At 52.3% G+C, this 14,146-nt stretch overlaps 2 protein-coding genes across 3 annotated transcripts; one reads left to right on the plus strand and one right to left on the minus strand.

The window, feature by feature from the left end:
* The first annotated feature begins 3,820 nt into the window (after positions 1-3,820).
* On the plus strand, positions 3,821-5,899 carry Rpl29 (ribosomal protein L29). The gene is made up of 4 exons (XM_028895291.2): positions 3,821-3,886; positions 4,278-4,322; positions 4,794-4,858; positions 5,441-5,899. Exons 2-4 carry the CDS (start codon positions 4,286-4,288, stop codon positions 5,783-5,785), a joined length of 447 nt encoding a protein of 148 aa, XP_028751124.1. The 5' UTR covers positions 3,821-3,886; positions 4,278-4,285; the 3' UTR covers positions 5,786-5,899.
* Positions 5,900-7,475: 1,576 nt separating this feature from the next.
* On the minus strand, positions 7,476-12,955 carry Acy1 (aminoacylase 1). 2 transcript variants are annotated; one of them, XM_028895293.2, is made up of 15 exons: positions 12,700-12,955; positions 12,205-12,313; positions 11,554-11,618; positions 11,358-11,462; positions 10,768-10,862; positions 10,424-10,500; positions 10,244-10,333; positions 10,096-10,152; positions 9,595-9,668; positions 9,466-9,515; positions 9,187-9,331; positions 9,036-9,104; positions 8,028-8,107; positions 7,839-7,899; positions 7,476-7,748 (listed from the first exon to the last, which is right to left on the minus strand). In XM_028895293.2, exons 2-15 carry the CDS (start codon positions 12,296-12,298, stop codon positions 7,584-7,586), a joined length of 1,227 nt encoding a protein of 408 aa, XP_028751126.1. In that variant the 5' UTR covers positions 12,299-12,313; positions 12,700-12,955; the 3' UTR covers positions 7,476-7,583. The 2 variants fall into 2 exon arrangements, with proteins under 2 accessions (XP_028751126.1, XP_028751125.1); XM_028895292.2 differs by having other exon boundaries at positions 12,205-12,309; positions 12,700-12,954.
* Between the last annotated feature and the right edge of the window lie 1,191 nt (positions 12,956-14,146).

The raw sequence follows: 14,146 nt of genomic DNA on the forward strand, positions 1-14,146 counted from the left end.
CTCTCCCAACTCACCTCCCTTTTCAGGAGTGCCTGGGTGAGCTTTCCTCTGCGTGTCCTGCCTCCACAGTCTCCTTTTCCATCCCTGCCTAACATCTGCAAGTCCATGAACTTGCCTTCCCTGGGAGCATCCTTTAACAGATGTTGACCAGGTCACTACTCTCCACCGGTGCCGTCAGGCAGGAACAATGAAGGTGGTAAAAACCCAGTGCCCACCTCACCACTGTGGCAAGGGACACACGCGTGGGTAAGGAAACAATGTACCAAAAGCTCTTAACGATGTGACCAGAGATCAACGTTCTCCACAGAACGAAACAGGCAATACATGCATTGCCCTGAGTCACAAGTTTTAAGAGTTCCACTTAATTCTCTTTAACTTAACTCTCTCTTCAGAAATCCTGGACCCATGTGACCTGGTTGAATGAAGAACAACTGAATAAAATAAAAATAAAAATGTATTTAAATAAAAATTGTTTATTAAATAAAAATTTATTGTTGGCAATAAATAATTTTGTCTAGTTTTATACATTAAACTAAAAGAAAACCCTTTACACAGGGCAGGCAGATCTTGTAGCGAAGTCAGCATGAGTTCAGGAAACAAAATAAAAAAACGTCTAAAAAAAAAAAAAAAAAAAAAAAAAAACAAAAAAAACAAAACAGATGTATAATTGAGTAAGAGTCCAGGGAAGTTCCATGAAGGAAACCATTAGAACTCGAGGGCACTCTGGGGAGGTGGTGCCGAGGCTCTCCATTTGACACAAGTCCAGGGAAAGACCACAGCAGGCAAATGCAGGGGAAGGGCAGAGGAGGTAGAGAGAAAGGCTCAGGCTGAGGTAGACCGGGCATCTGTGCCTGGCAGGAAGGCCAGGTGTGTGGAGACAAGCACATGACAAGGAGAGTTGCCAGGGCCAAGCAGGTAAGGGGTTTGTGCAAGGCATGAACTTGGAGGATGATTTAAGAGAGCGTATCTGGTACGAATCTTTAAAAGAGACAGTTCTCAGAGGCTGAGGATGTAATTCAGTTAGTACAGTGCTTGCCTAGTGTGCGTGTTGCTCTGAGTCTTGATCCCCAGCACTGAATAAAACCAGGTATGGTGGCTCATCCTGAAATCTTAGCACTCAGGAGGTGGATGCAGGAGGATCAGAAATTTAAGGCCATCCTTTTTTTTTTTTTTTTTTTTTTTTTTTTTCCAACAGTTTTCTTGTGTAGTTTGCTTTCTGAATCACTTGGTAGCCAGCTGCTTGAACTCACAGAGATCCACCTGCCTCTGCCTCCCAGCTGTGCTGGGATTAAAGGCGTGCGCCAACACCGCCCGGCTTAAGGCCATCCTTAGCTACATATCAAGCATATCAAGTTTGAGGCCAGCCTGGAACACTTGAGGCCTTGTCTCCAAATAAGTAAAAATGTAAAGGTATAAAACATACCCAGCCCACGATGGTTCAGTGGGTAGAGGCACGTGCCACCATGCCTGACAACCTGAATTTGTTCCCCAGGACCCACATGGTGGGTAGGAGAGAACTGACTTCCTGGACATTATCCTCCGCCTTCCATATTCCTGCCATGGTGTTCTCTCTCTCTCTTTTCAAATTAGATTGTTTGAAGAGATAGCTTGGTGGCTAAGAGCACTCAATGCTCTTCCGGAAGACCCAGATTCAATTCCCAGCACCCACATGGAAACTACAACCATCTGTAACTCCAGTCCAAGAAGATCCAGTGTCTTTTTTGGCCTCCCTGGGAGCCAGACATGCACATGGTACAGACAAACACGCAGACAAAATATACATAAACAAATGAAATTTTAAAAACAGATATAAAAAGAACCTCAGGCCTCACTGCACATGGGACATGAACTGTAGGGCAAAGAAGCAGAAAGCAGCTGAGTCCCTGGGAAGCAGCACTTACTTGACTTTGATCTCCCCTTCTCTGCCTCTGTTTCTCTCTCTGGTACAGTGATTGAACTTAGGGCCTCCTGCGTATTGTACAACCATGTATGATACTACCACACAGCTATATTACCACGGTAAGGAAAAGTATCAGCTCAGGGCTCCCAAGATCGAGTTCTCAGTACAAAAGAGATGAATTTGCCCCAGTACAGAGGGCAGGGATAAGGGACCAAGACAAGAGACAGAGGGAGAAGGGGAAGGGAACAAGGGAAAGGGGACAGGGGGATTGGTCCCAGAGGGACAAAGGACTGTCTCTGGACAGAGAGGAGACAGACGTGGCACATAGGAAAAGGGCAGTTTATGAAGGTCCAAGAGGAAATCCCGTGTTAGGATGAGGTGTTTAATTGTAATTAGGCATATTAAGGTGAGTCAAAGGGGGTTTCTGATCGCTGGACTTCAATACTTTGATAGCTGGACCTTGGTAGTCATCCTCAGAAGTAAGTGGTCAAATAAGTCAGTAGACCTTGGAGGCTGGCTTCAGGAATGTAATCTAATTTTTTTTTTTTAAAGCAAGATAGAGGGAATAGGATAAGGGCAAGGCCCACCAGAGACACACGCTCCAGATTAGTGTCCTTTCAACCACTGTAACTTGTTCAGTCTTTAAACTTTATTTTCTTAAAATTTTTTTTTTAAAATTACTGTTGTTGTGAGTCTGTATGTGGGTGCTAAAGGCGATCAGAGAACAACTTCCAGGGGTCTGGTCTACCCTTCCACAATTGGATCCAGGCTTCGTTCAAATTCAGGCTCAAGCAGCAAGCTTTCCTACCTACTGAACCATCTAGCTCACCAGCACATGGTTTTGCATGTAGAGACAGGGTGTAGCCCTGCCCAGCCTGGTCTCAGCTATGTAGCTAAAGATGACCTCGAACTCCTGACCTTCCTGCTTCTGCCTCAGACTTTGGCTCAAAGTGCTGGGTGGATGGTGTAAGCCACCATGCCTAGGGGGAAGATTTGTTTGTTTGTTTGTTTATTATTTATTTATATATACATACATAGCCCTGGCTATCCTAGAACTCACTATATAGACCAGGCATGGAAGGATAAAGAATTTTTTGGAGGCAAGGTCTAGCTGAGTTACTCAGACTTCAAACTTGCAATTCTACGGTCTCCAAGTAAAGTAGCTGCTATTATAAGCCTATGTCACCTCATCCAGCTTCATCCCACATCTAATGCAGGTAAGAAGAAACCACAAAGCTGCCTCTTGTCCTCATCCCGTGAAATCAGCACCACCATCCACCCAGACTTTTGAACCAGACTTGGCCTATCGTTGCCTCTTTTCACTCCCTCATCCTCTGCACCCCAAGTCTGGTCTATTCTCTTTCCCAGTTCATTCCTCAGTATCCGCAGGCAGCCAGCACCCTTGTATGACGGTCTGCACAAATCTCACCGCTCTTCCTCTTCTCTGCCCTCTACAGTTCACTGGACACACAGGAGCCAGGTGAAGTTTTTAAGAGCACAGATTCGTTGCTCCCTAACCTTCATCCCTCAAAGACTCCCTTGGCTTTCGGGGTCTCTCATGAAGACAAGCCCCAAGAGCGAAGCAGGCATTGGAGGAAGAGAAGAGGACAGATACAGGGCTGGCCCGCGTCGTGGTCCATGCCTGCACCACGCTCTTAACCCCAGGAGCACAAAGCTGCAGCTGGAGGATGGAGCGTTACAGTCCAGTCTAGGCTATAGAGCAAGAAGGACCCTGTCAAAAAGAGTGGAGGGGAGGAAAGAAAAGAAAGGAATCTGTGACGCTAAAGAGGGCGGGGCCGGGCTCAGACCGTACCGGGTCTAGGATGGAGCCCTTCCTTTCTGATGGCGGAACCTTTCTTTCCCACCAGTACTGAGGAAAGCTTTTCCGTGGTTCCTTCCGGTGGCGTCGGCCCTATTTCCCGTGCTGCACTGCGGGCCTTTCTCTTTCTCTTCCGGTCCCAGGCGCTTCGGGAGCGGCGGGTTACCGTGAGTGTTGGCCGGGCGGCATCCGATGCCATCCGTGACTCGTGGGCGGCGGCGGGTCGCGGGGCGTGCCACGCGGGCCGCGGGAAGGACAGGGCGGCCCGCGGCGTGGCGGTGGGGCGTAGACGCTGCGGGCCGGGAGTGGTGCCGCCGTCCTCGGGGAGTGGGTGGTGGGGAGAGCCGCCCCGCGGGCCGGCAGAGTTCATTTCAGGACCCGGTGCCCGCGTTTGAGAGCTGGGACCGCGGTCTGGGGCCGCTGCGAGGCCGGCGGATGTCGTCAGTCGAAAGCGTCCGCTGCAGCCTTAGGCGGGCTCCTTCGTGAGTTTCCCCAGTTCAGGGTGACAGGTGGCCCAGTCCGGGCAACCCCGGCCCTGATCTCATGTCTCTCCTGCAGGTTCCGACATGGCCAAGTCCAAGAACCACACCACACACAACCAGTGTAAGTTCCTGGGGCTCCAGCCGGTGCCTGTACCCTAGCCAGGACTGGCTGGGGGTTGCTAGACTTGAAGCTGGTGGTGTGTTAGCCATTTTCGAGATGACAAGTCTGGGAGCCAGAAATCCGCTTTGCACTCGGTCCTGAGTTTTCCCAAAACAAAAAAAGGACCATGACCGCTGTGATGTTAGGTCGGTGGTTCTCAACCTTCCTAATGCCGCGACCCTTAAATACAGTTCCTTGTGTTGAGGTGACCCGCCCCCCCCAACCACGAAATGATTTTCGTTGCAAATTCCCAACTGTGCTTTTTCTACTGTTACGAATGGTAAACATCTGTGTTTTCTGGTGGTCTTAGGCCACCCCTGTGAAAGGGCCCTTGGATGCCCGAGGGTCGAGACCCACAGGCTGAGAACCACTGTTAGACGGTCTTATTAGACGATCCCTCCTTTTGATGTGTGGATATTTATTACCTTACAGCTCGAAAATGGCACCGAAATGGGATCAAGAAACCCCGGTCACAAAGATACGAATCTCTTAAGGGGGTGAGTAAAATATCCCTTGACTCGAGGTCCACAGCCGGGCCTGGTGTGTTCTGTTTTCTCTTTTCCTGGGTTCAGCCTCTGGCTACTCTTAAGTGCCCTTTGGCTTAGTGGTTTTCCAGTAGCTTCTGTTTCCTTGACCTTCCTATCCCTGGTGTGACTTGTTCCTGAGAGCAAAAGAACTTCCCTCGCCCAGCCTTCGAGGGAGGGAAGGGTTTTTGTGCATTGGGTACCTTGTGGTTTGGGTCTTGGCGCTGACTAGTTGTATGTACTTGATCCCACCCAGTACTAGACCGGGGACCACTTTGCTGCATGGTAGGTGCGTCCTAGGGGCTAGCTGAGTCTGCACCTGGCCTGCTCTATGCCTAAAGTCTTGCTCTCTGAAGTGAAGCTGATGGACTTGGTGTTTAATTAACCCCCTCCCCTGAGGTGGGGAGGGCGGCCCTAGGGGAATTTCACCCCCTCCAACCCTCTCATGGCTAAGGCTAACTTGGTATATTTACGGTGTCACCCTTGTGGATAGGGGCTCCAGGAAATGACTTGGGGCTGTAATATGTTACTACATACATCTTTTCTGTTTTCCAGGTGGACCCCAAGTTCCTGAGGAACATGCGCTTTGCCAAGAAGCACAACAAGAAAGGCCTGAAGAAGATGCAGGCCAACAACGCGAAGGCAGTGAGTGCGCGTGCAGAGGCCATCAAGGCCCTGGTGAAGCCCAAGGCGGTGAAGCCCAAGATGCCAAAGGGCCCCAGCCGCAAGCTCAGCCGTCTCGCTTTCATCGCTCACCCCAAGCTCGGGAAGCGGATTAGAAGCTACATGGCCAAGGGTCGTAGGCTCTGCCAACCAAAGCCCAAGGCTCAAACCAAGGCAGAGGCCTCAGCTCCAGCTCAGGCTCCCAAAGGTGCCCAGGCCCCTGTGAAGGCCCCCTAGAAAAGGTTTCTGTCTGCCAGACAGATGGACTGGTGTGACACACCTACACACTATTTGCAGATGATCAGGACCCCATGCTGTTTTTACAAATAAACTTGAGGCAGGATCTGTTAACCTGTGTGCCTTGTCATGGGACTAGGGTGAATTGGGTACCCTTGCTGGAGTGGGGCAGGATTGCAGCTTTGGATGAAGAGGGTATGGGTTGGAGTCAGGAGATGGGATCCTGGACTACAAGAGAGTACCTTTTACTAGATGCCATTTACTAAATGGCATCTAGACAGCTCCGTAAGGCGAGAAGGAAGAAACCTTAGACATCTTTTGTTGGGTAGGGAAGGGCCCTACTCTCCACCATGCTCTGGCTGACATCCAGGACTACAGCTGTCATGGGTGCACCTGGCTGGGGTCCACTGCTGGCTTGTGCTGGTTCTGGGACGGGAGGATGGGTGAAGACTCCACCTTATATCTTATGGCATAGCCCTATCACTCCAGGTGTGTGCTGTGCAGGTAAAGACCTTTAAAATCTGGGTGGGGATCCACGTAAACTCAGGACAACTTGTGGAATCATGGGTCCTGGGGAAATCAAACTAGTTTGATGATCAGGCAAGTGTTTACCTGCTAAGATGTCCTGCCAACCCCAAGGGCCTTTGTTAGCCTAGGCTGGCATTGAACCTTTTCTTTCTTTGTGTGGAAAGTGTACAGGTGCCATGGTGCTTATGTTGGAATGTAGGTTAGAAGACAACTGGGATCAGAACTCACAATGATCAGGGTTGGCAGGCTGAAACAACCAGGCAGCCCTGGCTTTCATGGTTCTGGTTTAGCCTCCCAGGGTGTAAAGAATGAAGCTGACTGCCAGCTTCAGGAACTCAGAGCAACCAGTAAGTGATTTCGTGTTGGAGGCTTTCTGTAGGACAGTGGATCCTTTCCTGAGTACACTTAACCTTCAGAACTAGCCTTAATCCAACCCTGGACCCTTTGGTGACTGATAGGGATGCTGTAATGCCACAGGTTTAGCCCATTTTAAGGTTGCTCTGAGGTGTGTTAGTATTCTTGCTACCTGTGGATGGAAATGGATCCCATGGCTAGGGAGGGCAGGAGAGGCAGCCTTGCTGCTGTGAGAAAAGTAGTCCCTTTAGGGAACTGCTCTGCTTGGGGAGCCACAGCTCTAGTGCAGAATGTGAGGACCTTAAGTGCAAAAACTGGCAGGGTTGAGGGTGTGAGCAGTTCAAAGTGCTGGCCCTTACTGTGAATAGGGGGCATTATCAAAAACACCGGGTAGGGTACATGCCAGGGTTTCCATTTTCTGTCTACAACTAGGTGCATAAAAAGCTCCATCTCCCCTGTCCTGTACTCGGGATTTAGGTGAAGTTCCTGAAGCCATGGCTGATAACACTGTTGGGGATGCCCAGCCTGTGTCAGGAAAACCACAATACTGCCTCTCCAGCCCCTTTGTGCCCTTGTGATGGGAACAGTATCTTGTCCTTGTAGGTCCAGTGTGCTGGTTCATAGGAACTAGGGCCTCCAGCCAGGCACAAATGTGACTGTGTGGTACTGGATGGTGTGCCATGCCAAGAGTCAGAGCAGTTTAGGACAGTTAAAAGGGGGCCCAAAGGCTCAATTTTCCCATCTGTGAAATGGCAGATGAGAGCAACAAATCCCCAGAAAAAAACACAAATTTCTACTCCATACTGTCCACAGTATGAAGAAAGTCCCATCCAACACTGGCTTTATTGCTGGGCAGGGGCAACCGATCCTTGGCAGTGCTTGGGCTGAAAGTCGCAAGGGTTGGAAGGCAGGGGGCTCAGCTTTCACCGGGCATGGCAGGCACACTAGCAAGTGCAGAGAGTAGGCGTGTGTAAATGTCAACCCCACGTAGAAACACGGCCTCATGCAGTCGTTCGTTATGGTCATGTAGCAGCACAGGGGTGTGGTTCATGGGTGAGAAGCCCAGAGCTGGGATCCCCACCTGCAGGGATGACAGACAAGGTGCTGTCAGGGGGAAGGCAGCCTTCAGATCAGCCCACTGCCTGGCAGGCCCTGTGAGAGAGTAGCTCACCGCTCGGACATAACGGCTGTCAGTGGCCGCAGGGAAGATCTGTGGCTCCAGCTTAAGGTTCCTGCAGGAGAGGAGCCCGGGAAATGGGGAAGAGGGCGGGAAAAACCAGAGGGGCACAGGACGGTGGGAAAGACAATGAGGAGAGGTTCTGGGATCTGGGCTGTGGGGAGAGGACTGGTCAGTGCTCACATTTCCTTGCAGGCCCCGCTGAAAGCTGCCCACCAGGGATTTGAATCATCAGTGCGTGTTATTCGGGGCTCTGTGAATTTCTGGGGAAGGGGAGGGATAACAGGATAAGGACCAGGACTTCAGGCTTCACTACTCATACAATGTGCTGTGCTTGGCACAGGGCACCCCCCCCCCCATCTACCAGGCTTCCAAGTGGTTAGGGAAGCCCAGGTCCTCTTCGAGTCCTTCAAATGCCCTAGGTCTGGGGCTTTTCCTAATTCCTCCCCATCTATTTCACATTTTTCCTTCATATCCTAGCCCAAATGCTTGTTGCCCAGGTGCCCTGGGCCTCAGATGGGTAGAATACATATTCTCTGAATACAAGGTCCCACTTTCCTGGACCACATGTGTGCATAATCATATAATAATATCACAGTATTATTATTATTATTATTTTTCTTTCTTTCAAGAGTTTCTCTACATAGCCCTGGCTGGCCTGAAAGGATACTGTGTAGACCAGGCTGGCCTCAGACTCACAGAGATCCGCCTGGCTCTGTCTGTGCTAGGATTAAAGATGTGCGCCACCACCGCCCAGCTTATTTTGTTTTCTAAGACAGGGTCTTAGGTAGTAGCCCTTGTTGGCCTTGAGCTCACTGTATGACCAAGGCAGGTCTTAATCCTCCCCCATGTACCCCTGAGTGCTGGGATTATAGGCATTTGTCACATTCCTACTTTATGAGGTGCTAGGGATCCAACCCAGGGCTTCAAGCATGCTAGACAAGCACTCTACCAACTGAGCTACGTTCCAAATCCCCTATCAAAGTACACACACATGGGGCAAGACCCCCATTTTATCCACCATTCACAATGGTCTCTATTGCTTACCAGGTATATGAAACATCTTTTACAGCTAAGGGAAGAGCCAGATGTATGCAGATGCACCAGGCACACACTCCTATGTTCTCATCCTCAGTAGGACAAGTCCCCAGTGGCCCTGACGCTCCCTCATCATAGGTCCCAAGTCAGTACCTGAGCAAACTCAAAGGTGACCCCCTCGCCCGCCTCCCGGCACCAGGTCTCCAGCTGCTTCTCGAAGGCCTGAAAGGAAGGGAAAAGAGGTAAGCCTCTAGGACAGGACTGAGAATCCAGGCTCTCCCTCAAACCTGGGTGGAGGCGGCACCTTCATGTCAACATCTGGTGCCACTCGGAAGTCAAAGCTGGCACTCATGGCAGCAGGTACCACGTTATAGGCCACACCACCTTCTAGCTTAGTCAGATTCACAGAAGTCACAGCCCCTTCCTTCAGGTGAGGGTTCGCCTGCAGCCTGCAATGGTGCATGGCAGGGGGGAGGCAGAGGGCAGGAGAAGCAGGCCAAGGAAGGTTACACAAGTCTCCCTCCCACCTTGCACAGCCTTCCAGAGCCACCCCCACACCCCACCCCTTCCTAGGCTGCCTTACCTCTGCTTTTCCTTCTCCCGGAATGCCAAGATGGAGCTTATAACCTTATGCTAGGAGAGTATGAGGTGAGATGTGAGGGTGGCCCTGGGACAGAGCCCCGAATGCCCAGGCTCCCCATGGGCCACACACCAACTTCTCTGCAGCTGTATCCTCAATGAATCGTGAGGCGTGGCCTGGCTTCCCCGTGCTGGTAACCCGGATCCCTGGGAGGAACAGAATTTTCAGCATGAGAGAGCTGGAGACACAGTAAGCCCTAGAGTGGACCCAGGTCTTTTCCACATTCTGAACTCTGAGCCCGTGGCACAGTGCAGGATCCTGGCAACAGATGAGAGCTTGCTCTCAGAACCCAGGAAGGAAAGAGCTGGGAGGCAGAAGTCTAGATGTCTCAGACATCAACTTCTAAGAGACCCTGTGCCGTGCAAGCTCTAGCCCTTTCTGGCTGAGTTGACACCTGGCTGGGGGTGAGGGGAAGCCATTCCTTAACTAGCTGCCAGTAGTAAGCACAGGAAGGTGTACAGTGTAGGGAAAGGGTGGTGCACAGTGGGACCGGATGCCTTGGTCAGCTGACCCAGGGGACGGCCATAAAGGAGGCAGCAGAAAGCGATTCCCCCACTCCAAGTCCATACTCACACCAAGGGCTCCGTTCACTATAAAAGACAGTGAAGGCATCAGTGGGGTTGGCCAGGCCTGAGGGAGAAAGTGGGTACACAGAGTGGAGTGTGACTCAGCTTCCCCTTGCAGCCTCCCCACACCTGGGAGGCTTTGCCAACCTGCTCACCCTCATCCAGGGCAAAGCCTGCCTGCAGAGCCTGGAACTCAGGCCGCTTCACAAACAGTTCCATCCCTTTGTGACCTCCGACCTCCTCGTCTGTAAAAGTGTCAGGGATGCGACGTGAGATGCCTCACAACACACTTTCGTTCCCCTTCTCGAAGATGCCCCTCCCCAAGCCACTCCTACCAGGCACAAAGGTCAAGTGGATGGTTCTAGGGAAGCGGTGGCCCTCACTCTTCAGTCTCCTCACAGCCTCCAGGTACCTACAGGAGCAGAGGCCGAGTGTGAAGGGTGTACAGGGTGTAGTCTTGTGCACCAGACACTTCCCTGCCATGCATTTTAGGGATGCCAGAAAACTCCCTGTCCCTTCCTGGGCCTGTTTCCCCACTCATAAAGCATCATGGCAGCAATTTCTGCTTTATACAGAAGGTCAAGATGATCCTCGCTTGGCCTGGGGTTTTTCAATCACATCTCTGTGTTCCTGCTGAGTCCAGAAGGCCAGCAGGGGACTGGGGATGGAGGATACTCACTGGATGCTTACACACTTCATGTCCTGGGCGCCCCTGGCATAGATGTAGCCCTCGGAATCCTTGAAGGCTTCAAAGGGGTCATGATGCCAATGTTCCTGAGAGCAAAGGTGGGAAGAGGGGCCCGCCATAGAATTGGGGTGGTGAGAGGGTTAGGAGAAGGCTAAGAAAACAGTTAGCTGATTTCCATCCCCCATCGTTTTCCCGTCTCCACCCCCTCCCTAGCCCAGCACCCTCACTGGACAAAGGCTGCTTGTCCAGAGCCGTGCCACATGAATGCTAAGAGTTAGTGGTGGGTAAGCCGGGCATAGTGATGCACACCTTTAATCCCAGAACTCAGGAGGCAGAGGCAGGTGGATCTCTGTGAGTTTGAGGCCAAGCTGGTCTACATAGCAAGTTCCAGGACAGTCAGAGCTACATAGTGAGACTCTGTCTCGGGGGTGGGGGGGGGGGGGAGATACACGGACGACAAATCAAACCCAAAATAACAGCAACAAAAAAGTGGTAGAATCAGCGCCATGGGCCCCTGGGAGACATCCTGAAGTCTACACTATGTCTGTCCTCCAGGCCTGCACACACCCATCTATACATACCTTAAAGACAGGTACCACATCTGTATGGGAGTTTAGCAAGATGGAGGGCAGTGTAGGGTTGGTGCCAGGCCAGGTCAGCACAGTGATCACAAAGCCAGGTGCCACCTGCAGAGAGTGAGGACAGGAGCCAGTCAGCACCAGGTGACAAGGTGTCCCCAAGCCCTCGTCCCCACCCTGCTCAGGGACCCAGGCTCACCTCTACTTTCTGACAGCTCAGGCCCAGCTGGTGGGCTCTCTCCTCAAGGAAGGCAATGGCAGCCCCTGGGGAAACAGAACCTTGGCACTGTTTTTGCTGCTACCCAGCAGCCCAGAGATGTACAGCTGCCTTCCCAACACAATTCCAAATCCCCAAAGACACCTGCGCCTGTGTCCCCAAGAAACAATATTCGTGGCCCATAAGTGACCCTCTGTGAAGATTGAGTGCTATCTTTCTTAAAGATAGAGACGTCAGAGATAAAGAGACTCACCCAAAGTCTCTCAGCTCGTAAATCTTACAACAGCGTTTGGACTCATGCACAAGATTCCCAATCACCAAGCCGGATTCCCTAAGGGCTGTGGCCTTTGAACGACTTTGGTAGATTGGGAATTAGGTGTCTCTCTGTGGTCGCCCCACTCCACTCTGGCCCTTGAGGAGCGACATGAAGCCACTCCTTAACTAGCTCAGGGAGAGGGTGGTGCGCAGTGGGTCCGGTTGCCCTGGTCAGCAGATACAGAGGATGGCTACAGGAGAGGAGGCAGCAGAAACAGCAGAGTGGGGGTTCCCTGGGGTGACAGGTGTCGGAGATAGTGTACAGCACACTCCCAGGCCTTGAGGCCCTATCACAGGCCGTAAGCCCTGCGTTCTCACCATAGTCAGGATTGGGCTGCACAGTTCGGATGCGCAGGTACTGGCGGAAAAGCGTCACGGAGGGGTGCTCAGACTCAGGGCCCTTGGTGGTCATGGCGCCGCGTGCTGGCTTGGGCAAAGTCAGTAGTTAATTATTACTCCCCTCTCTTGCTCCCAGCAGCTGGGGCCCGGTGGGCTGCACCTGCACCTTTCCAACGCTGCTTCCACGGCGAGAGGAACACCTTGGTTTGACTCCCCCATTCTGGGCTGTGCTAGTAACTTTCTAAACATTTCCTCATTTAATCCCCAGGAGAGTGCCAAGGAAGTAAGTTTGTGCCCACTTGACAAAAGAGAAAGCTGAGGTTCAGAGAGGTTCAGAGCCAGCTAAGGAAGCAGGAGAACTTGGTTTGAAAGAGACATTGACTCCCTACCCCTCCTCAAAATATTTCTCCCAAAAGCCGGGCTTTCATGCCACGGAGCCCCATACCCCTCAACGGCTCCCTAAGGTGTCCCAACCTTGCTCTCTCCAGGTTTCCGTCCTGCACTCTCCTCTCTCAGGGACCTCTCGGAACTGTAGCCAAGACTCAGGGTCCACCGAGGTCGCAATCTCAAAACCGCCCAGGTACGCCCACCACGTGGCCAGGGAGGGGTGGAGGGGCGGAGACCGGAGACTGCAAGGGCCGTCCCAGTTTCCGTGGCGTGGCGGAGTCGTCGCTGTTGTCCCTGCCTGACTCAACGTGGGGCCTGCGCCGGGTAACTGGAAGCTTGGATCCGGGATCCACCCCCTGGGTCCGCCTCACTGCGGCCAGCTCCGCCCTCCCCATGCCCCGTCCCGGAGCCAGGACCGCAAGCTCAGGCTGGCCCCGCCCCCAGACGACCCTCCTCCCCCTGCAGCCTCCGGATAGGGCGAGAGAAGAGGGCGGGGCCTGGCGCTAAAAGTCGCCGCCGCGGCGTTGGGAACGCGGCTGCTCTCTAGGTGTCGGGCTGCAAAGTGCATCTTATCCCCTCTGTCCTTTCTGCCCTTTTCTTGCCTCCAGTCCTCAGGGAGGCTCTCCCAGATTGCCTCATCCCTTGTGTAGTGAGGTTTTTGGGTTGGTTTTGGTTTTTTTTTTTTAGCGTCTGCTCTCCCCACCCTGTGAGTTCCAGGATACCGATGTGCCCAGGGAATTCTAACCCTGGCCAGGCAAAGTGGGAGTCTGGGCAGGGTGACATAAATGAAAAGTAAATGCCCGAACGGGAGGACATGCGGCTGTGAACGTGTTACGGTGTGGCCAAATCCGTGTCACGGTGTATATAAACGTATGTGTGACACGATGAGTCTGAGATGGTGGAGATGCCGAGCGTCACGTGCAATCCTAGGCATCAGGTACAATCATGACACCCACCAGTATGGGAGATTGGGAAAGAGCACCTTGGCTGACCCTACATCGAACCCTAAGCTCTTCCGCCCCCAGCAGAGAGAGAAACAGAGGCATGGCTGTTCCTCTGGCCACCAGCAAGCTGTTTGTAACTGTAGCTGCCCACTTTGCACCTAGCTGCTCTTTGTACTCCCAGCAAGTTCTGCCCTCTGTTCCAGAGGCTGAGCCAGCTTGGGGAGGGGGAAGGGGCAGAAGACTTCAACCTTGGGACCAAGGGAGCAGGCAGGGAGGATCAAAGAGGGGGCCATCCCACCCTCTTGGGGTTGAAGTCTCTGCCTGTTCACCCATAACAAGGGAGCAAACCGGTCTGGTGGTTCAACAACACTGTTTTAATTCTTAAACCACACACCATTTCCACTTTCACGGACTCACGCAGGTATTTCATCTACCTACATTCAACCCCACAATCATTCCCCCTGCTACTGTCACCATGCCCATTTCACAGAGGAGGAAACTGAGGCACAGAGAATGAGGAAGTAGTGCACTCACTTAAGACTCCCAGGAGCACCGCTTCCAGCCTCCCCATCCATCCCAGAGCAGTCTGA

Source organism: Peromyscus leucopus, chromosome 7, assembly GCF_004664715.2.
Source record: "Peromyscus leucopus breed LL Stock chromosome 7, UCI_PerLeu_2.1, whole genome shotgun sequence".
Classification (NCBI taxonomy): Eukaryota; Metazoa; Chordata; class Mammalia; order Rodentia; family Cricetidae; genus Peromyscus; species Peromyscus leucopus.